Source organism: Chinchilla lanigera, unplaced genomic scaffold, assembly GCF_000276665.1.
Source record: "Chinchilla lanigera isolate Chin_1 unplaced genomic scaffold, ChiLan1.0 scaffold00011, whole genome shotgun sequence".
NCBI classification, from domain to species: domain Eukaryota; kingdom Metazoa; phylum Chordata; class Mammalia; order Rodentia; family Chinchillidae; genus Chinchilla; species Chinchilla lanigera.
Window position 1 is genome coordinate 14,868,096 of NW_004955412.1, and position 23,038 is coordinate 14,891,133.

The 23,038-nt window shown below is 43.4% G+C and overlaps 1 protein-coding gene and 1 long non-coding RNA gene across 18 annotated transcripts in view; one reads left to right on the plus strand and one right to left on the minus strand.

The window, feature by feature from the left end:
- Window positions 1-23,038, plus strand: part of Ncam1 (neural cell adhesion molecule 1) — a 293,739-nt gene that overhangs the window by 237,987 nt on the left and 32,714 nt on the right. For 6 of the 17 annotated variants that reach the window (XM_005378129.2, XM_005378130.2, XM_005378134.2 and 3 more), the window contains exons 8-13: window positions 3,710-3,852; window positions 13,839-13,989; window positions 14,363-14,547; window positions 14,912-15,008; window positions 15,307-15,477; window positions 17,110-17,241. In XM_005378129.2, coding sequence (XP_005378186.1) covers window positions 3,710-3,852; window positions 13,839-13,989; window positions 14,363-14,547; window positions 14,912-15,008; window positions 15,307-15,477; window positions 17,110-17,241 — 879 coding nt within the window. Of the gene's footprint in view, window positions 1-3,709; window positions 3,853-9,854; window positions 9,885-13,838; window positions 13,990-14,362; window positions 14,548-14,911; window positions 15,009-15,306; window positions 15,478-17,109; window positions 17,242-18,288; window positions 18,304-22,668; window positions 22,717-23,038 lie in introns of all 17 variants that reach the window. The other 11 variants (XM_005378127.2, XM_005378128.2, XM_005378132.2 and 8 more) reach the window with 5 other exon arrangements.
- Window positions 10,535-15,365, minus strand: LOC106147880. The gene is made up of 3 exons (XR_001232895.1): window positions 15,280-15,365; window positions 12,237-12,460; window positions 10,535-11,591 (listed from the first exon to the last, which is right to left on the minus strand). It is a non-coding gene; the product is annotated as an uncharacterized LOC106147880 (long non-coding RNA).

A 23,038-nucleotide genomic window follows, 5' to 3' on the forward strand; every position in this document is an offset into this window, starting at 1 on the left:
ATTCTCTGTGCAGCGTGCTTAGCACTAACGCGGCTGCATCAGGCAGGAAGAGTAGGTGGTGAGAAGCATGTTGGTCCAGGGTAGAATGAAGAGAAAAACGAAGGTCTGCAGTTGGAGTCATGAAGCAGGGAGAGTAGGATGGGGAAGTGGGCAAGACAGGACTGGCCCTACTATCCTGCACCCTCAGTGCATATAGCCACATACACACACACACACACACACACACACACACACACATACATACACACATGCACACACATCCGCTCGTACAACACATAGTGACCCAAGACTGCAGCTGGAGAGAGTATACTAGGCAGCATGGTGGAGCAACCAGAGGACAGGTATCTAGGCTCCTGGTGAAGCAGGTGAGGAAATTGGAGATTTGTAGGAACTGTGTTGAATCCACAATAGCAATCCCCTATAGCATTCCCAGGAGAGTTCCTACAACCCCTTTGAGATAACTGTTGCCTTGTGTACACCTTCTTTCCATCTCTTTTGCCTCCTTTCTCTTCTCTTTGCCTCCCCTACTGGTTGAGGAGATCAGTATGGGGCCAGGCAATGAGATGAAGGGGGGCCAGCCCTGGATCATCTTTGAGGACAAGTAAGCAGGTTTGCCAACAGCAGCAGAGTCCAGTGTGGTGGAGGAGGAAAGAAACGTGCAGTTTAGAGAGTGAGGAAGACCTCACGCTGCTTGAGGCTTCAGAAGGGGATGGCAATCAGTATGTAAAAGACATAATTAATTAGAGACCGTAGCAATCCTGCCTAGGACCTATTTTGCATGTATTGCCCTAGTTACCAGCTAGAAAGCTCCTTTACTAAGTAATTGCATTGTACCTTCCTTTAAAGTTGGAGGTGAATTTCATTGCTCGTCTCCCCATGGGCCCTTCTCAGGTATTTCTGTCACTGCAGATTATTACATTTGTGCTAATTCTCTTGCGGTATCATACAGCCATGGGCTAAGGAAAGTTTGCTGGTGGGCAGAAGCCTTGCTTAGCTGACTGCTTGGAGTAAAGTAGCCCTTGCAGGTGACAGAGAGGACCAGCCAGCCCTGGAGGAAACCCAGGACAGCCCTTGATCATGTCCTCCACTAATCTGCCCCAACCTCTCCATTCAGTCAAACAGGGACCCTCTGGCTCTCCTTAGGCCAGGGTCACCAGTTCCTGGACAAGACTGGCTCTTGGTGACAGACTGCAGAGCTAAGGACATGGCTGTACCACTGGCAGGATGGCACTATTCACTGGAGCTTCTAGAGGAGAAATGCAATGAGAAGGTCAGAGGCACAGAGGCTCATGAAAGCAGGTGAACAATAGCAGAGGGATCCACAGCAGGACCTGGAGCAAGATGGAGCTCCAAGATGGAGCAAGGACCCATTAGAAGATAAAACCTGGAGAGAGACCTATCAGTGCCGGAATGCATAGGGAGGAAGCGTGACCCTGCATCTGTGTCTGTTTGTCTCTTTGTCCCAGCATAATTTTTTAGAGCACACCCATCTTTCTCCAACGATATTCTACACTTGAACTTAGCCAAAAGGCCAAGAAGCCATCCAAACGATATTCTAACCTTCAGTTAATGTGGATAATGTTACTTCTGCACTGAGAGGAGTAAGTCATCAGTGAGAAGCTTGCCATTTTCCAACAGCACAAAATTAGCCTTTGTTAATGATGTTTTTGGTAAGAGTACAGTTCACCTTTTTCAAAGGACTTGTACAATGCACCCTTTGTAACCATCTGGGAAATGGAGCCACTAAGTCCAAATATTAAGGTGTCACCTGACCCTTGTCTATCTTTGGTTAACCTTTTGCTGCCAGAGCAAAGTGCTTTGGGTCAGGAGAAGGTCAGCAAACGCTGTCTGCCTCTCAAAATCTACGTTTCAAGAGGCCAGAAATTCAAGCATTCTGAGATGGTCTCCCGTCCTCAAACCAACTGTAGTGTTTAGTGAAAAGTTGCATTTTATTTTATTTTTTCTTTTACTTTTTGTCCTGTGATTTTGACAATACAGAGACTCAACATGTATTCTTATCTACCTCTTTATTTTTTATATTTATTGATATTACCATTATTGTATTCTACCCTCTAAAACTCCCTATTCAATGGGATTCAGCACCTCCTCCATCCAATACAAGTTATAACCCAAAAAGTCGTATTTATCACATTAGACATGAAGCCCTCCAAAGGAAAGCTGCATTCACATGGATTCCATCAACTCAAACTTGGGTTCATTTGGCCACAGTGGATTAGGATGCGCCCATGTGCCCACCATTAAGAAAGGATTTGATGAGCAGGCTGTTAGTACCAATTACCTTTAGGAGAATATTTAAACTATATAGGTGATTTTATATAGAAGCAGACATATGCTATCCAAAAAAGGCATAGCTCTATCATTGTTTTCTGTTTGTGAAAGCTGCATCAAAGAGCTCAACAGAGAGGCTGTATATACAAGCAGTAGTTTATTAGCTTGCTTGTGGTTAGTATATGAATTTGAACATAAAGGAAATATAGTTATTTTAAAAATTATCTATGCTTCTGGTTTTTGTTGTTGCTGTTGTTGTCTCTCTAGCCTGGCCTTTTTTTTTCCTCTATTAGTGAAATAAGTTACATTTGCTCAGTGTTATCTTTCTACGGAAGGTTCAGCAATTTCAGAGTATAATTGTTTTAAATTGGGAAAATTCAATTTTCTCTAATGTTTTAGCATTTAACTCAGCTTTGGAACACTTGTGTTTCTTGCATTATCCAAAACATTTGCAAAATGAACTCATCTCAACCCCTCATCTTCCCCATTCTCAGCCCACCCCACAGCTCCCAACCGGTTCCTCCCTTGATTTCCTCACTTGAGTTAATGCTGCCATCATATCTCCAGCCATTAAGGATGTGAACCATTGGGCTCCTGCTTGTTTTTTCTTTGCATCCCTATTTCCCCTCTTTCATTTCCACACTCTCTGACCTCTCTTTCCTCTTCCCACTTCTCTCAAAGGTACCCTTTTGCTCTGTACCCTCCAAAGCCACCTCATCCAGAACTCAGTGTTAGCTCACGTCTGGGTCATCGCCAGAGTTTCCAAATTGGTTTCCCTACCTCAAGGTCTTTTCCACTGTAAATCATCTTGAATTTTCCTAGATTAACCTTCTTGAAGTACAAATAATTATTCCCTTGCGCTGATTAAGCACAATCCATCCATGGGCCTCCACCAGCCAGTGGATAGAATTCCCACCACACTACACTGCTATCTTCCTGACCTTTTTTACATGCCATTGCTTCTTTGCTCTTATTAGCAAAGAATGAGTCTGTCTCCACCACAGAGTTGCAGTTGCTGAGAATTTCATGGGCTTGCCCCAAGGCTGTCTCCTTGTGAAGGCTCAAACCAAAGGCAGCACTCTTGCTTTGTGTCACATCTCCTATATGCATTGCCCTTATGCTCCTACTCTATAGATATACATTAGACTTCAATGTAACTTTGTCCAGAGTGACCCAGTGTACATCTTTGACCTACAGTGAAGGACAGAAATACCTATCTCAGCTACTGTGGTTTCCGGGTTACCTAGGCCTGCTTCACTGAACCCTCCTAGGGTTCAATGCTGGGTCTCCCACATCACCTAAACTAGGGCTTTGCACTTAGCAAACAGATAAGCTTTGTTGAGTGGGTGCAGGGCATCACCTAAACCCAGAAAGCTCAGTCGTAATCAGATAAACTCATAAAAGTGTTTTGTCTTTTCAGCAAAACCCAAAATCACATATGTAGAAAATCAGACTGCCATGGAGCTGGAGGAGCAGGTCACTCTCACCTGTGAAGCCTCAGGAGACCCCATTCCCTCCATCACCTGGAGAACTTCCACCCGAAACATCAGCAGTGAAGAAAAGGTATAATGTCACCCAAGAATTTCAGGGCCATGGAATATAGTCTCAAAGCACAATGAATCTAGCCTGAGCCCAGTTCTCTTTGGTGAGCCAGAAGGGGGGACGTGGTCACCAGGGGCCGCAGCCAGGCGCTGCAGCCTCCCTCCCTCAGCCTACCTGAATGTGGCCTGCTCCGCAGCCCCTTGCAATGGAGCAGGCGCAATTCCTTGTGTAAATCGGCAGGGGTGTGATTGTAGTGGGTGCGGTCAAGTAAATGTTCTGGGAAGGAGGTGATAGTGACTTTCTCACCCAGGGTTGTAGAGCTGTGAGGAACAAGAAGCAAGATCCCGGTGCACTAGGTGATGCTATCGTCATCTCAGGAGCACCCAGAGAAAGGTCTCCCAGAAACAGCAGGGATCAAAAGGAGCCTCTGAATTCTTTTCCTCCCTTTTCGTATACTCATGCTATGTATGCACTATATGCACAAAAGCTTGGTTGCCTTTGTGTCTGCCTGTATTTTTTATCACATTTGAATTTCATTTTGTTCTAAAGGCAAAAATAATTAGCAGTTTCTAAATGACGATGATTACACCTGAGTTCTGCAATGTATTCACAGAGGGTTTCAGAACACTGTAGTAACCTTCCAGACAAATTAAAATGACTGGAAAGATTTATCTTTAAAACACGTAGACTTACAGGGCACTAGAAAGCTGTCATTATAGCTGACAGTGTATTAAAACTGAGCTAACTGCCCCGCTCCACCATGCAGCCCTTTGTACGGAGTAAGCCAAAAACAGGAAAAGGGGAAAAGCTTGGTTTTAAAGCAGCTTTAAACCCTCTCCTGGCACTTCTCCAATCTCATCTCATATATCCTGTAGTAATGGGTTTCATTTAGTTAGCCAAAGCTTTGTTACCTATTTTGGAGTAATGGCCTTAGCCTTAAAGAACATTTATAATGGATTGCTTATTGACCAAAATGTCAAAAATAATAGATCTTCACTCTTCTGCCTGCTTAAAGGAAATCCTTAGAAAGGATAAACTCAAATAAAGCCAAAAAAGGATAGTGTGGAATAATACCAGAGCTAAATTTGGAATTTGCATTTGAGGAATGGATTTCTTTCCCACTAATAGAAAACAAAGCTAAATCGAAAGGAACAGGCATTGCAGTTCTATATAACTCATCTTTTTTTTTTTTGCAAGTTTTTCACCCAGATTTGAATTCAACTTCACGAAAACTCAGTTGAGGAACTGCTAAATATTTTTGAAACACATATGCTGTCTGATACGCAAAAACCAACTAGATTAATAAATGTGGTGTTTATTTGGATAGTTTCTTTATCAACGTTGGAAATAGACCCTTGGCTAAGACTTCAGCTCCTGTTGTGCGTTATGTGGATTGAATGTGCATTTCAGGGCTTAATCCACAGGGCCACTGCTCAGCAGGTCTTTCTACATTAGACTTAAAAGTAGCTTTGTCCAGAGTGACCCAGTGTACATCTTTGACCTACAGTGAAGGACAGAAATACCTATCACAGACGAATGCTGCTTTTAAATTTTCTTTTCTAAGAATAGCTTAACAGCCAAACTAGACCAGACAGATTATTAAGATTTGTGCCTGTCTCAGATTCTTTAATAGGCTGATATTTCTGGCCTCTACCTATGATTTCATTTTCTAGAATGAGAATAAATAGCCAGAAACTAATATATACTCAGACTTAGTAAATAAAGAGACTGAAGGTGTCCAAAAAAGGCCATCTTACAGCTAGCAGGGACTGATTTTTCATACAATTGTTTTCAGTATATATCATCTGTTTTAAACTGAAATAATTATTCAAGCCCAGCTAGGTTATATTGCAATTTCTTTTGCTATAGACTCTCTGCAGATCCTCTTGAAATGACATTATTGGAGCATGAGTCAATAAATGTTAGAACAAGTCCTCCAGATCAGCTCTAGGTGTCACATCAGATTAACATAATTTGCCTAAATGAAATCTTCCATAACAAAATTCTCCATTTCTGTCAAGCACTGACATCCAAGAAGCACGCTGTCCACCTTATCATGTAGATAATGAATAATTAAGCAAGCAAATGTGGGTTATCTGTGAGCAGTTTGGGTTCCAGAAAATAAACTTCCCTTTTATTTTGGCAAACTCTCCTCATGTTCTCTTCCCACTGAAGTCATGTTATATACAATTAAGCTTTGAGATTACTGGCATCGTTGAGTTGTAGGAGTGGAAGAAACAATTTTACTTTCAAAATTAAGATGATATGCTAATAAGGTTGTGTCTAATTGGTAAAGAAACCTGCTGAGATTTGGGTCACATGAAACACCAGAATCGGAGAAGGTTGAAAGGCACCTGTTAAGATTATGTAGTCTCACCTGGCTCCCTTTTCTTGTCTCCCTGCTAGAAAGTCACTTGGTCCCTCTCTGAAGGTGATGGTCCCTCTGTCCCTCTGTGGGAGAGTTGGCCAATATGATGATCAGGAAGGGCAGCTTTCTTGCTCCTTTCTCTACTGAGTGCTCCCCACTCCTGCCGCTCAGTCCTTTATCTGAGGGTCACTCAAGTAGCTTTTCTGTTTTCCTGTAGTCAGCCTACCCTTTTGCACGTAGCACACCCAGCCATTGCTACTGTTTCTCATGTCATGTTTTCCACATCCCTTATCCTTCTAGTTGTCCTATACTGTGCAGCTGCAGGTCACCAGCGCTCCTCCAAAATGGTGCCGTGCCCAGTGTACTGCACACAGACTTCACAAAGGTTGCTGCCTTCTTGTGCTTTAACCGTCATGCGGTTAAAGTTGCATTAGCCCTTGAATACGGTCCTCATTCTGCTATTTCATATTGAGCTTGTGGTCAACTAAAGTGTGCAGGTCTTTTTTACATGAACTGCCTTTGAGCCACATATCCCCTGTCCTCTTCCCACACAATTGATTGCTTTAACCAACAATGCAGAATTTATACTTATTTCTGTTAAAAATTATGTTTTGTTTGTTGTAGCCCAGTGTTCCTCAACAGGGTCACTGTGGCAATGTAGGAAGAATCTTTCTTCACTGGGTCTGTCCTGTGCATTGCTGGATAGTTAGCTAGTCTTCTCCTTAAATGCCAAATCCACCTCTAACTGTTAGGAAAAGTGCAACACTCTCAGCTTGAGGACAACTGCTTCAGCCTTCTATCTAACACATGAGATTGACTTCATTAGAATTGTCCTTAAGAGTCTGTAAGTCAGGGCATTTCAGCCCTTGTGATGGGCATTTCAGCCCTTACATTAGGGGTCCCTAACATAAATGTACAGTTCATGGTGGCAGCAGCCCGAAGTGTAAAGAACAAGCAATTCAGTAGTCATCCCAATGCAATTGTCCTCTAACATTTATATAGCTGCTGTTTCCAACCTTGTTGAACACTTACTTGCAATGTCTTTGCTCAAGTCAATGATCACAGTTCGGTCTGGGGCAAGGTGAAGTCCAGAGCCCACCTTGTGGCTTCCTGCTGGGTTGGTGGCTCAGAAGGTAAAACATCAGATACCGCGGTGCCACAGATCGCCTATGATTCTGAGGACTTTAATGGAAAGTTCAATGATTCTTTCAATAAAGTTAGTTAAAATATGAGGGAATTAAGGTAGCTTTGTCTTTTGTGTCATTCTGAAGTCTGATAGTCTTAATACTACATTTCTTATGGGAAAGGGAGAAGAGACATTTACCCATAGACATACAGTGACTTTCTAATAGAATATCAATGTTCTTCATTTTAAAAAAGAAAGAAAGGGAAAAGCAAACCCAGTACAGTGACTGTGATCATCATCCCTATCCTTGATTGTGTCTCTGGCTTGAGTCTAATGACCAGCTTGAAAGTGATCATTATCAATCCGTTAACTTGCTACTAGAGTTGGTTTAGCTCTGCAACTGGTAATAAGCTAAACCTCATTGTTTGGGTCCATGAGCTTATTAAGGCACATCAGTCTTCCAGAAGTCGAGCCATTCCTTAGTGGTTGCTATTACCTTCACCAGAAGTTTTGAGCATCACAGTGGGTCAGTTTGATTATGTGTATGACAGTCTCGTGATACCTCAGAAAGTTTGTGCATCTGCAACATTTCATTACTCATCCTACACAGATTCATCTAAAATATTGCCAGGTGTTTGAGTGAGTGTTGCTAAATTCCAGGCACCATTTACATATTGAATGAGACCCAGGGATGATGATTTGCATACTCAATCCCTGGCAGGAAAAAAAAAATCCATCACTTCCTTATTTGAACACCTCTATGCCTGTGAGATGACTACAAAGACGCACGAAGCCTTAATGATTAAGGGAAAAGAGAGAGGTAAAAAGTTGAGCTCAGAAGACACAGTAGATAGGAAAAAGGAAAAATATCTTGCAACTCTTGAATCTTTGACTGACAGTGCATCACATAAATAAGACAGCCCCTTTGAAATTCTGGAGTTTGGGAAGGTGGAGTTTTCTTTTCACCAGTAGAAAGTCTTCACTCAGGTCAATCCCAGTGTCCAGTTGAAAAAAACACTGGAAAAAGTGGTTACAGTGACCAATGAGAGCCTGGTTTATCTAGGGCAAATCTATCACAGGGAATGGTTAGGATAAGTACAGGGAGGCCTTGCTTTAGTTTATGTACATATGCTTGAAGATTTGCATGTAAAACAATACAACGTGAATATTAAAACAACCTAGAACTAACATTTTTGGAGCACACTAATAACACCCTAATTTATTTCTTAAGCATGTATATTTTCACACCAGATTGCCTTAACCAGCAACTACTTATTCTCAAAGCTTTGGAACCATAGTGACTTGAGGAAGGCACAGAAGAATCAGATTTGAAAGCTAAAAGCTTCCATGAGATAGCCCCTTTAAAAATCTTGATTCATGTAGCCCTGGCATGTGACAAACAACCTTTCCAGTGCTGTGGAATTGGCAATTACATTTGACATGTTGGCCTGGCCCGCTGTTACTTTGGTTTGTGCATGTTCCACTGTTCTCATTTGTTACTTCATCACATCATGTGACATAATCCAACATTTCCATCCTTGTTCCTCACAAAGTCTCCTTGCATTAATGGACTCTTACTAACTGTTTGCTAATACATGTGCCTTCCCTGGACTGCACTGCTACGTTTCTGAATCTTTTCTATCCTTTTTCCATCTGAACATCAGGGACAATCAGGCAGTCATACCACCTAATGGAAAAATCCATTGCGACTATGATGTCTTTGATCCGCACAAAAACTGTAAACTCAGTAGATGCTCAAGTGCCAGCTCAATAAAAACATGTAGATGTGGGTGGGAAGTTCCCAAAACCCCTATGTCCATGAGTTGTCTTTCTCCCTTGGAAATGCCTCATTATATGAACACAGTACATGCTTGAGCAACATGCCATCTGGGCATTCTCTGCCTTTATGAACTGGAGCCCTACCACGCCACTAAGCATTTGATATCCTCAAAGCTTCCTGATCCATAATCTCAAAGACTTCATACTTCTCATGCTGAATATACCTCTGTACTCCTTGCTTTGTTCCTTTTTTTAAAATAATTTTTTATTTTCAATAGAATGCATGTAAAGAATTATAAAATGCATGAGCATAAAATGGCATTAGTATATCTGTGATAAGCTATCTAATAAAATCATAGAGGAGGAGATCTTTCCAAGCATCTTTAGATTACGTGGACGAAACTACTAGAGTCACCAACTCCTACTACAAGGAATATTTAAAATGTTATGCAACAAGAGCAGTCCAGTATGTCTGCTGGTATCTGTAGATGGGTCTGTCAAATATTAGGCATGGATTTACCTTTGAGTTATACATTTTAAGGTGCATAAGCGGGAAAAAGCTGAACATGAGCTAAATCCTAAATTAAATGGGGTAATAAACACACCATTGAAAGTGGGCCTTAGAAAGAGTTCTAAATAAAAAAGAAGCTGCATGTGCACGGAATGCAGTGTGATACATCAATTCTCTAAAGCAACATGTTGTAAAATTTTACTGCTTTCTTGTTGTGTTTTATATCTTGTTCTCTCCAGGCTTCGTGGACTCGACCAGAGAAGCAAGAGGTATAGCTTACCTGACCACTAGCCAGTCTTTAGTTTTGAAAGCATTAAAGTTTAACTCACCATCACAGTGCAATAACTAGACATGCTAAACTCATTAGTATTTTAGTTAGATTAAAGAATAGGTCAATAGTGGTAGACACTACTTTAGCAATAGTGTCATTTTAGGATGAGCAAGCAAGCTGTGTTGGGAGTGGATGAACATATCCTTATTATTTCCTAAAACTGGATCTTATTCTCTTGCTGGTGCTGGTAAAATCACATCCAGGTAATTATATTGATAAAAATAAATTGCCCCAATTCCCAGTCCAGACATTGGAAATGATGAAATTTTTTTTTACTCTCATATGGTGGATGTGGCTTTGGATCATAAAGTCACAAAGTTAGTGATCTAAAACCCACTCAGCCCTTTCCTTTCCAGCTCAACTCATCTTGTTGCTCACGTATTTCATAATGATTGGTCTTGGTAAATTATCACATCATATTTCATCTCAAAAAGCTACACAAGTGACATCTCTCATTGGTTTTCCCAAGTCACTAAACATACCTGTTACTTTTATAGAGCATTAAATATATGAGATTGGAATGATTTGGTACAAAGTGGTTTTATGTTTTGTAAAGTCAGTAGCATTTAACCTTTGAAATTTTTCTGCCTACTTGCTTCAGTTCAAGTAGTGTGGGACTTAATTTGAAAACTGAAGCTAAACATTGACCTTTAGATTTTAACTGCTGCACTCCAAGACCCTATGCATGGTCATGCCCGTCACTTTTTACCTGATTAGTGTGACTAAGTGACAAATAATAAATCTATCCTATCCTAGATGGAGTTCAAGGATCTAATATATAAATATTTTTGTTGAGTAGCTTCTGTTTCTTTCTCTATATGAAGCTCTGCTGTTATAAAACCATAAACTCAGAAGATCCTATAAATTCTGTGTTTTAATTCTGCAAATCTATTATTTTGGTCTTTTGGAAATGATAACTATTCAGAACACATACCTCATGTGTTCAGGTCATAGAATACATATTGAATGCTGGTTATTATTTAAAAGTTGACCGCCTGTCCCCAGGCACAGATATTAGTTTCTGCACACGGACATGCTGCCCTCTGCCCTCCTCAAGTCTAGTTCTTTATACGCTCTCTCTGTAACATTCCTTACCAGTGTGGTAGAGAAATACAGTTAAACGTATGCCCTCACTGAAATGCTTCCCTCCTATAGCTCAGGAACTCCTTAGTGCTGTCACGGGTTGGATGTTTTATTGCCCCAGAGACATGGACCCCTTGGGACTGGGGAAGGGAGAGAAGAAAGGTTAATTATCGGCCAGTCTTTAGCAGCGATGGATCTCATTCTGCTCTGCCTTGTACATTTTTACCCTGTCATTCTAGTCTAGACCTGGTTAGAGAAGGAGCTGAGATTTATCAGGGAGCATTAAGGAGATGTTAAGAGAGTTATTATTATAGGTGGAAATAATAGGTTTACTCCCAGGAAAGCAGACATAGCACTCCATTTTTCTGAAGTGTCTTTATCTTGAACGCTGCACTTTGGACATAATTGACTTTCAAGTGAATGCAGCCCATGGGGCTCAGAAGTTCCATTCTCTCCGATTTGTCTCATTCAGAGATGAAAATCCTAAATCCGAATGAGTGCAAAAGGCTTGGGCTATGGCAAGTTTCACTCTGTCACCTCCGGAAGGCCTTAGCACTTCTACCTGGAAGAGGGAAACAAAACGTTTTGATGAGAAGAATAATTATCATTGCCCTTCATATGTTTTTTATTTTAAAAAAAAATCTTTCTGTCATAACGAGGTCTTCCCTCTTGCCCAGAGCTCATCCGCTACCTCTAGGGGAGAATGGATGGTCAGTATAACATCTGGTCTTGTGGGCAGTATTCCCTGACTTTGTCTCCATTCCTTAGTAAGGCATTTTAAGGGAAGATAGTCCAGATGCACTGGACCGTGTATCCTCAAAGGGAAAACTTGGCATCTGCTAAATAATCCCATCATCAAACCTGCAGTGAGCCACTGCAAAATAAGAATTCTCTTTAGAGAACTGCCTACTGATCTGCTGACATCATTAAGTGGGAGAAATTTCTGCATAGAGAAACTTAGAAAAAGAGACCGGATAGAAAGAACAAATATGGCTGTCCCTGACATCATTGTTCTTCCACTACTTTCTTGATTATTCTGCATAAAATCTGTCCCTCCTTTGCCTTGTTGTTGTTAATGTCCACTCTTAACCTACATGACTTCATTTGCTTCTCTTCTCTATGGAAATGTTCTCATGGCTTCCCAAGGATTATGATATATGGCAGCCCCAGGACAAATAATTCTGGATCACAAAGAATAATAGCTTACCTGATAGTTGGCATCTCTTATGATCGGAAAGGCCAGGTGTAGACTGCACATCCCCTCTGCCTTCAGTTCTGCTTTGTTTTGAGCAAATAGTAGTGACAAGAAGGTCAGGCCAGTTCTTTAGAGAGACGTGCAGGAATGGCTTCACGCCCTTGATGGCCATAATGCAGACTGCTGAGTAAAGTATATGAAAATAGCCACCAGGATGGGCAGCACAGATCTGTCAGCTAGAAGAGAAAGCATCCCAGAATTCAGTGTTTCCAGCAAACTGGATGTCTCAGTCTAGGGAAGTGCCTCCCACCTGTCTGCTGACATCTTTCATTAGTGCATGCCATCCTAAGTTGCAGGTTCTCAGGCAGCTAGCCTCCCGTAAGTACAGGTCAAGTGGAAACACCAGGGCCTTCACCTCAGAGAGTAGAGATACTCACTACAGCAGGCAGTGATGATTTCACTCAGTCCTTCTTCCTCTTATGAGAAGGGTGATGGTGAAAGAGGATTATTGTGATAGTTCTGCTGAGCTGGCTGCAAAAGGCCAGTGGCCCCTTGTTTTTGAGTCTCCCAAAGTCGCTACTGTAGGACATTGTGTTTCTGGCTTCAGGCTTCCAAAGTAGCATATCCAAAGGACATGGGTGTCCTTCCATTCTCTAAAGACTGAGACCACATGGGATGGCAGATGCAGAGCATCCTCTTATCCATCTCTGAGGAACAACATACATCGGAGATGAGAGTAGCCCAGCCTACAAGGAACATGACCCCTTCTTCTAGTTTCCAACTTTCTCAGGATTCTGGACTTGGGCCACATGGCTAGCATTTCCTGGGGCTGGCAACTATTTTTCTTAGAATGTCAAGAGGAAAATATCTTAGTACCCATTGCCTAAGGATCATATGTTCATTCTCTTTTTGACCAATTGTTGTAATTCCAGTGACTTAGGAGTATCAACAGCTAGGAAATGGAGACTATGGTATTAAGGATCCAAGATCCATACCACTGTCCCTGGAGAAGGGGCCCTGATACCCTCACTTCTAGCTCAACAGCTCCTGATCTTAAAGTTGTTTGAGCTTTCTGCAGTGGAATTATTTCACTTGTAAGCATTCAGGAAAGAAAAGCATCTACAGAAAAACTTTTGCAAAGTTTTCTTACAATGTGCACGTTCTTCTCATTACACATGCATGCACCATGGAACTGGAAGGGGAAGACCGAAAGGAAACAGTGGGAGTCCAAGTTTCCTAGGGTGTTAGGAGACAAGGATGTTGCTTCTGGAAGCTCTGCTAACTAGGGCTTTTGCTTCCATTTCATACATCCAGAAAAAGTAGTCTTGGGGAACCTAACCTGTCCTTGCTCCAAGCCAGTTTTGACACATAGTTCAAGTCATTTGGCTTAACTGAGTCCCACCTTGTTTTGGATATACCCAAGTTCCTATGGTGCTCTCTGAGCCTCCCTTATTAGATGATACACAAAGTGGGACTTAGATGTCACAGAGGGGAGACAGGATGTGAGACTGGGTTCACACAAGTGGTGGCCTAGTCTCTAGCCCCACCCTGCTGTAGCTACTGTGGCCCCCTGCCTTGCTTCAGGCGATGACACTCTCCCTTTTCTCCTGGCAGACTCTGGATGGGCACATGGTGGTGCGTAGCCATGCCCGAGTGTCATCCTTGACCCTGAAAAGCATCCAGTACACAGACGCAGGAGAGTACATCTGCACAGCCAGCAACACCATCGGCCAGGACTCGCAGTCCATGTATCTTGAAGTGCAATGTGAGGAGGAATTGGGGGAAGACACGGGATGGGGGGCACTATGGGTTAGAAGGAGAGAGGAAAATGGCAGCCAGACATGAGCTGCACCCTGTGAGTTTTGTCACATTCCCTGTAGCAGTGGGCCCAAGGCCATTTCAGAGCTGTGTTCCCCAGTCAACCTACACACACCATCCCCTGACAGTTTATAAGCCTTCCATGCTCCAAGCCTCCCCAGGCAGCACCTGTGCACAGGAATACTGAAATGGCCTGACCTCTGCAATAACAGGTATTAGTTTTGCTTTGGGGCACATCAGCCATCCAACTGCCAGGAGATAGGATGCGGTAGCTGTAAAATAGTGGTGGTCATCCTGATAGTCACTGTTATTCCTTGCAGATGCTCCCAAACTACAGGGCCCTGTGGCTGTCTATACTTGGGAAGGGAACCAGGTGAACATCACCTGCGAGGTATTTGCCTATCCAAGTGCTACAATCTCCTGGTTCCGAGATGGTCAGTTGCTGCCAAGCTCCAACTACAGCAATATCAAGATCTATAACACCCACTCTGCCAGCTATCTGGAGGTAAGTAAGGGTGGAGAAAGCCATTTGGAGGTGGGGAGGCTTTTGAATGCAGCCTACATCTTCTCTCCTGCTTCCTTGGCACATCCTGAACTGGGTAGCCACTGGCTAGAGAAGAAAGTGAGCCACACTCCAGGTCACTTTTCTGTGCCACACTGATGTTCTTCATAAGGCTACACTGGGATGGGGAGGTAGAATGTGCCAATCGCAGGAGCCCGTGGGCTATTCTCTCTTGTTCAAGACTGAGCTGAAGTTAATAGTTTGTGTTTTACTAGTTCTGTTCTTCACTAATTTAGTCAAGTAAATAAGGATCTGAATCTGTGGTCATCCATGGGACTTGTAACTCAAAAGCTCCTTCCTTCCAAAGGTGACCCCAGACTCTGAAAATGATTTTGGAAACTACAATTGTACTGCAGTGAACCGCATTGGACAGGAGTCCTTGGAATTCATCCTTGTGCAAGCAGGTGAGTGTGCCTCACAGTGATTTCTACTCCACCCTCACCCTTGCCAGCCCATCCTGTGTATTCTGGGCTACCAACATAGTGGAACGAAGACCCCAGGGTCAGGAAGGAAGGAGCCATTGGAGGTAGGAGGATGTGGGATGTGTTGGGGGAGAATCATATGGTGAAGGGCCAAGAGCACAGAATACAGGTGACAGGACTCCTAAGAGTAAGTAGAAACGACAGCGATGTGTGTTGACATTGGAAGTTGTGGTCTGGGCCAAACTGGGCTCACCTGGTTCTCCATGTGTCCTCCCCACAGACACCCCATCTTCGCCATCCATCGACCAGGTGGAGCCATACTCCAGCACAGCACAGGTGCAGTTTGATGAGCCAGAGGCCACAGGTGGAGTGCCCATCCTCAAATACAAGGCTGAATGGAGAGCACTGGGTGAAGAAGTATGGCATTCCAAGTGGTATGATGCCAAAGAAGGTGGGTCTGGAAGAAAGCATTTCACACAGGATCATGAGCACATCAGTATTCACTCAGTCCCAATATTCATCAACTCCTGGCTACTCATTCGACTAGGTGCCACACCACTTTTACCTACCAGAGCATGCCAGATGTCTCTGCCAGCCATCCCATCTGGATTCCTATGGCATTAGAAACTGTCCCTCCAGAATTAGGTCACAATCAGATCTCATTGGGAGTTGGCCTTCTGCACTCTGGAGCTTTAGAACTTAGTTTTCAACTTTCCTACCAGGAATACTGAGGCCATCTCAACCATGTTAGAGGCAAGAGCTCTGCTTAAGTGCTGAACATAGCCAGATTGAGTGTAAGGGATTCCTACTGTCCTATGTTGGGTAACTGTCCCGAGGTCTCTGTTAATACCTAACCATCCCTGTATGGGTGTCTGTGCCCAGGGACGGTCATTTAATTATGACAGTAACCAAACAAGCAGAGACAGCAAGACAAATCTGCTCTGAAATCAACCCTAAAGTACTTTCCCAAGCCAAAAATTAAGGAACTGTCCTCTGGATGACTGCAGTTTCAAGGTCTGAGCCCAGACCACCTGAGGATGGAATATATTTATGTCTACTCCACCTTTGGGGTTTAATTGGAATAACTTGGGGAATTATGTTGAGTTTCTGTAGAAACTTTTCATCTTAGCCTGGAAGAGAACTGTGAGAACTAGGGTGCAATTGAGACATTGACATTGCAGCCATTCTGAAACGGGGCCCCAAGAAGTTTACCTGAGAATTGCACCCTATTCAGCTTGGAGGTAAACTGAGAGGAATTGTTGTGTAATCAGGATAGAAGCAAAAAGAAGATAATCCTTTTGCTTTCCTACCTTCCTCCTGAACTGTCATACTACTACCTTGTGGCCGATTGGTCCCATGTTACAATCTGTGCCAAGCTTTTTTCTTTTAAGGTCAATTTAAGTTTTTTGTTTTTTTTTTTAAGATCAATTTTAGTTTGGGGGGGGAATTTTAATACGGCAATAGATATATAACATAAACTTTACATTGACTTTAATTGTTTTTAAGTCTACAGTTCAGTAGCATTAAATCACAACCATCACCACTATCCATCTTCAGAACTATGTTATCCTAAACTGAAACTGTTTATCCACTATACACCAGAACCTCAGGCCCTCACCTCTCTCCGGTCCACCATTTTACTTTCTGTCTCTGTGTACATGGTTATTGTAGATATCTCATATAAATGGAATCATATGATATTTGTCCTTTTGTGTCTGGATATTTCATTAACATAATGTCCTCAAGGTTTATCGATGTATCAAAATCCCATCCCTTTTTAAGGCTGAGTAATATGCCATTGTTGTCTTTACCACATTTTACTCACCCATTCATCTGTCAATGGCCAGTTATTTGGGTTGTTTCTACCTTTGGGCTACTGTGGAATGCTGTTTCTGTGAGCATGGGTGTGCAGAATATGTTGGAGTCCCCACTTTCAATTCTGTGACTATGCCCAGAAGTAGATTTAATGGATCAAACAATGGTTCTGTTTAATTCTGTGAGGATCTGCCATATTGTTCTTCACCGAACCATTTTCCCAGGGGGCTTCTGCACTCTTGTGATCCATTTCAAATTCTCCCGACAGCCAACATGGAGGGCATTGTCACCATCATGGGCCTGAAGCCTGAGACAACCTACGCGGTCCGACTGGCAGCCCTCAACGGCAAGGGGCTGGGTGAGATCAGCGCGGCCTCCGAGTTCAAGACGCAGCCAGTCCGTAAGTAAAGCCAGATGCCCAGCCTTTGCTTTCTACCTACCCTGTTTTCTTTGGGGACAGCGGGGTGCTCTGAGCTGGCGCTGTCTCTCAAGTCCCTCTGCTCATGGCAGCCCCACCTCCTAGCTCTCCAGCTGTCCAGCTAACACACACTCCTTCATTCTGTCTTGCCCAGAGGGGTGGGGGACATTGTCCTAGAAGCCGATCTGGCTGGCTGGACTGTTGAGGTGGGGAACATACGCACCACCAGAACAGTTTTGCCAAGAGTGGGGGAAAACCCCAGGGGCGGGAGGATGGGAGAGATTGGATTTCTGACATAGGCCACAGAGGCCCTGAGCATCTGTAACATGAAGGAAGAACACAGACAGTGACAGTTCACGTAATTTGTGGGGGGATTTTTGAGGCAGCAGAGGTACTAAGTCAGACAGAAATGGAGACCGATATAGGGTACATGAGCGAGAGCGAAATCTCAACCATGACCAAGTGGAAAGGCTGGCCATGGCCTTGGACTTCCCTGCTGCTCACGCTCTCCCTACCTAGAAGGCTTTTTCAGGAGAGCTGCTTCTCCCCAATTCTTCCCAGGGTTGCATCTCTATTTCCCTGCACCATTGCCTTCCTCAAACCATGCCTGCTCGGTGAGTGAGCTCCGCTCTGGCCATGTCCCTCTGCAGACCAGAGCTGCTGCTCTGGGATGCCCTGGAGTCTGTCCAGCTGGAGAAGACGCTGTAGCAGGGGCCTCATGAGTAGCAAGGGCTCTCCATGTATCCCCTGGCTCCTGGATTTAATGCACATGGGAGAATCCTTTGTTCCCTTGTCTGGGGAGCCAGAATCCAGCAAAGAGATCCCATGGCCTCTTCCCCAAAGCACAAAAGCCCATCTCATCTTCCTTCTACAGGGATTGCTTCTTTCTGGATTTGAAGTAATTTGATAATTTGAGTTTCCAGCTCCAACTCTGCATATTCTGTTCATTTCTTTTACATCTTATTTTTTTCCCTTGGGTCTGTCTCTTGGCTTTTCTTTTCGTCTGTGTTCCATCCATGGGAAATGCAGATAGCCCTCCTCCACGTAAGTGCCTCTTCATACCTCATTACCTGTTTCCATAGCATTAACATCTGCTAGTCCTAGTTCTTAATTTAGTTTTGGCCCCTTTTTTTGTCCCCTAGAAGCTGAAGTAGATGACACCGTCTGGGCCCTAACCGCACTGACCTTAGTCTAGTTGTACCCTTGTTAACATCTGTAGGTTACTTCGAGAGGCTAACACTCTGTTTTAGAGCATGCAACTTCTGTGTCTTTGGAAACTGTGTTTACTTATTAATTTTTGTGTGTGATGATTACCCTTGCCCTGTGGCACAGATAATGTTTGCTGAGTCAAGCATGGTGAAAGTCTGCAGATGGCCCCTGAATAACACGACACAGCACCACCTTACCTTAGCCAGCATGCCAGAGAAGTGACCGCAGCCTCAGCCAGCCACTATTCAGTATCCCTTCAAGGGAAATAGAACCTGAGTGTTCACATTTGCTTTTAGGAAATAAAAGAATCATGCTCAATTGATTTCTTGCTTTTCTATCAGCTGGCAAGGGAGGTAGATAGGAGCTTTGGCTGCGGATCCCTCCACACAACAGCTGCAGTTCTAATGGTGAACTTTGTCCTGCAGGCAGCTGTTGTGGGGTCAGACCCTAAGTTCTGGTCAGCTTTGCTTGTTAGCATTACGTCACTTATAATGTGTATTCTGGGCTTGGAAAATACTGAGCACCTAACCTCGTAATTCTCCTGCCTAGGAGGAGGGTGGGAGGTTCCCGCAGGAAGGACAATTGGATCATGTAAATTGTAAATGCAGGACACAAGGGACAAGAATAACAGTGTGCTGGGCTGCTGCTCCGGGGAGTGGACCTCTGGTCTGACCCCTTTGACCTTTGTAGACGTCTCCAGGCTTCACTTTGCTGTGACTCAGTTCCTCCTTCCTAGGCTGAGCTCAGCCAGGAGTAGTAGGAGGCTTCACTCAGACAGACCCAGGAGAAAGTTATTCAGGAAGCTATACATTCTTTTCATAAAAAGCTACGGGCTCCTGAAAGACACTCAGGGAAACTTATTTTAAAATTTATTCACAAATATTGCAGCAATAGCAAAAACTAAGGAGCTAAGTGTGGATGTTAGGAGTTTTTGAGCAAGTGCTAAATCCATTATGTCCGCTGAGTTGATATTTGAATGCACCATCTTGGTTGGGTGCCAGGGTGGGGGGTGGAGTTAACAGCTGGCTGCTCTGGGCTGCCAGCTGTGCCTCAAGGGAGTTCACAGGGAGCTCCTCTGGGAGGGAGGAAGTCCTTCTAGATCCTTCCCGAGTCCTTAACTTGTCCTTCAGCTGAGTCTTTGAGGTTCTTCTTTTCTGGATATGGTCAATAAATGAGCGCTAGCTGTATTATATGAGACACAGGGAGGTTGGGATGAGGACTGCTTTCGAGTTTCTCACCAGGGACTGGAGTTTTAGTATTAAATCAGAGTAACTGGGTCTTGGACTTCAAAGATCACATTGGTTTTCATTCATTTCCGGCTTAGGCCTGATAAAGATGAGATTTTCATAGTAGCAGAGGCTATGTTCTTAAAGTTAGTGTTAATAATGAAACGTTTAATTAAAACTTTTAATTTTAGGTTTGCTTTTTAATTTTTTTTAAAAAGGAGACCTCTCAACCTTGTCATTTGTCATGAAAATGACTAACTAATCAACATTCCAAGAAGTCCTGTAGAGGCTGGTAGCTCGTCTCTCACTTCAGATAGACCATGTATAATACAACAGCAGTGGCACAAAACATCAGTATTTCTCAATCTTATAATAAAGCTGTGCTTTAAAGAATAAGGAAATGAACTTCTGGATAAGTTAGAACAGAGGCATGGTCTTAGAATGCAGTGCTCCTATGTTGAGAATTTAAGCAGGACAAGTGGTGCGCACTTGAGAACATCATACTCGCACTGAAGAGACTTTTGTACAGTCTTTCTTTGCCCCTTCATGTGCTTCCCAGGGTTTCTAACATGGGCCCGGCCCAGGGAACAGCCCGCTGCGCCCAGGGTCTGTCCTAGAAAAGGATACCATTGGGAAGATAATGCCAGCATTCACCACTGCTATGACAAAACCCATCTTTTGGTACTAGGAAGTGAGGACAAGTCTTAGGAAGGACTTTCAACTTTCACTGCTACTCTGGAAGGCACTCGGTTGCCTGAGCTCAAGCAAACAAGATCATCCATCAGTTCAGAGTGCTGCAAGTTTGAGAACCAGTGCTATGGGTTTCAACCATTGGCTCATCTTGTCCCCTGACAGTGCACTCCTATCCTGAAGGAATTTTGGAGAGCAGAACTGTGCTGCTCCTATGACAGCACAATCAGGCCCTGAGTGTATGCTCAGGCTCAGGGAAAAGAAGACATAGGAGGCTTGGGGCCTTCAGGGTGTGACATGCTGAGCAGAGAGGTATTGGCTGCCAGAATCTTGGATTGGGAGATGTCAGTTGAACCTACTGATTTAGCCTTACTAGTGAGATGTCTCAGTAATGAGGTTCCTTAATAGACTTCTCCACGTTTGAGGCCATGGATACATCAAAGGCAGGGATGACAGGACAGGGGACACTAACGAAAGCTGTAATTACTGAATATCCCCGCTTCTATACTGCTAGATAGAAAGCATGGCTTACTTGCATGGAAATGCCTTAGTGTGCAGTTCATAGATGTGTGTGATGGTAATGAGGTAGCTGTGACTCTAGACAAACAAGTAAAACTCTAACCTGGGGAAATGTCCCTGGTTCATGTATTTTAAAGCCAAATACCTGCATGATGTCAAGATACTCAAGTGGAGAGCTCAGGACTTCTGTTTGCCTTGGGAGGAGCGGCTTCCCTGTCAGAACTGTTTGCAGTATACTGTGAACCTTTGTTTTACCACTGAAACATAGCCTGTAGAATTTCATTGCCTGATATCACTTCTTAATTTGCTTCTCTGCCATGAGGCAAAATACTATAGACTGTTTCTTATAAGGCATAAAGCATAAATAGGAGTCTCTATTGTTTTTTCTTTTTTGTTGTTGTTGTTTTTTTTGGTTGTTTTTTTTTTTTTTTTTTTTTGGTGCCAGGAATCAAACTCAGGACCTTGTGCTTGCCAGACAGGTGCTTGTGCCACTGAGCTACATCCCTGGTCCAGAGTCTCTATTCTTAAAAAGTGTCTTGAGATTTTCGTTTTCATTTGTTGTCCCCTAGGTGGCATATGCAAGTATATGTTCAATGTATTATCACAGATGTGCTTTAATCACATAAAATTCCATTCCTTTGCCATAGGAGTATTGACAATTGTGCAAATAATCCAAACCAAAAAGAAAAGAGAGAGGAAGAGAAATACACTTTCCCTTGAATTCACTAGGCCATTCAATCATGACAAGTTAGTAACCTATCTTCCTTTGATTTCAGGAACATTGTGCTTAATGTTTTAATCAGATACCTTCACACAGCAGGTAAAGGAGAACCAGACCACAAACATTAAGCAAATGTTGGCAACATGTTGATGCTTTTCCAAATCTTTAACTAGCTCTCGAAAAGGACTTTGTCTTGTGATTGTTGAAGAGACAACTTCTGAGTATTTTCCAGTGAAAACCTAAAAGTCCCTCAGTTTCACATTTTGGATGTACAATTTCTAACCACCCACCATGTAGAAAGTTGCTTAATGATACTTTTATAGCCTCCATCTCCTCTTTCAGCCTTCCCTATCTCTGGGGGAGCAGAGGTGACACTGAACATTATTGGCATCTTTCTGCCATAGCAACATCCACACAGTCCCTTTGTGTGGGAAGTTTTCTGGAAGGCAGCAATTTTTTTAGGATCACCTGTAGGGCAAATGACTATGAACCTCACCGTGTCACTAAGTAGGACGGTCTATTTCCATTTCATGTATTTATTAAAATTGGAGAGTGAGGCATGAAGCTTTGCAGATGTGCCATGGATATGTAAATATGTGCCTGTACGGACACATGTATGTAGTATGTGACATGATAGGCCAAAGTCTTTTTTTACCCACTAACAGCCCACCTCAGGCGAAGCTCTAGATTCCCTTCCCTGCTGTCCTTCTGATCATATGGAGACAGCTGGTACTGCCGAATTGGCTATTTGTTTTCAGCCAGGGTTTGAGGCTTCTGCAGCTGCTTCTGGCCCAGACCCTTACCTGAACAGCAGGGCTTGGCAGCCGCTCACCCTCCTGGTTTGAAGTTAGAGAGCTCTGCTGTCGGCTGGTCTGCTGGCCACCTGTTCCATGAGCGGTGTTTCTCTTCCCAACCTGAACTCTCTACAGCTTCTCCTACTGACACCCCAAGATCGCCACTTTCAGTTTTTCACTCAGTATCTGTGTGCCTCCATGATCTGTTCCCTCTCCCTTTTTTGTTTCACCTTTATTTTTCTTTCTTTAGCAGCTCCTGCTAGCTCTTCTACCCTTGCTCCATTGTCTTCACCAGCTAGTGAGTATCATTTTCTTCATCCGTCTCTCTGCAGGTTGCTTTCCGCCAGCCAATTTATCTGCCTAATGTTATCTCCTTTACCAGATGATAGCTCAGCTCAGATGGTGAAAAGCCACATCAGGTTTTAGAGAATCAAATAAAAAGAGACAGAGTCACAGGGGCTCTCTGATTCAGGGGAGGCAAGAGAAGAACATTGCTCTGGATGGGAAACCCTGCAGACAAATTCCCTGAAGCTACCACAGCTGGCCCTATGCTCAGGACTCCCAGCGGGCTGGACCAAAGCTGCTATTTGGAAAAGCCAAAGGAATTTACTAAGAAAAAT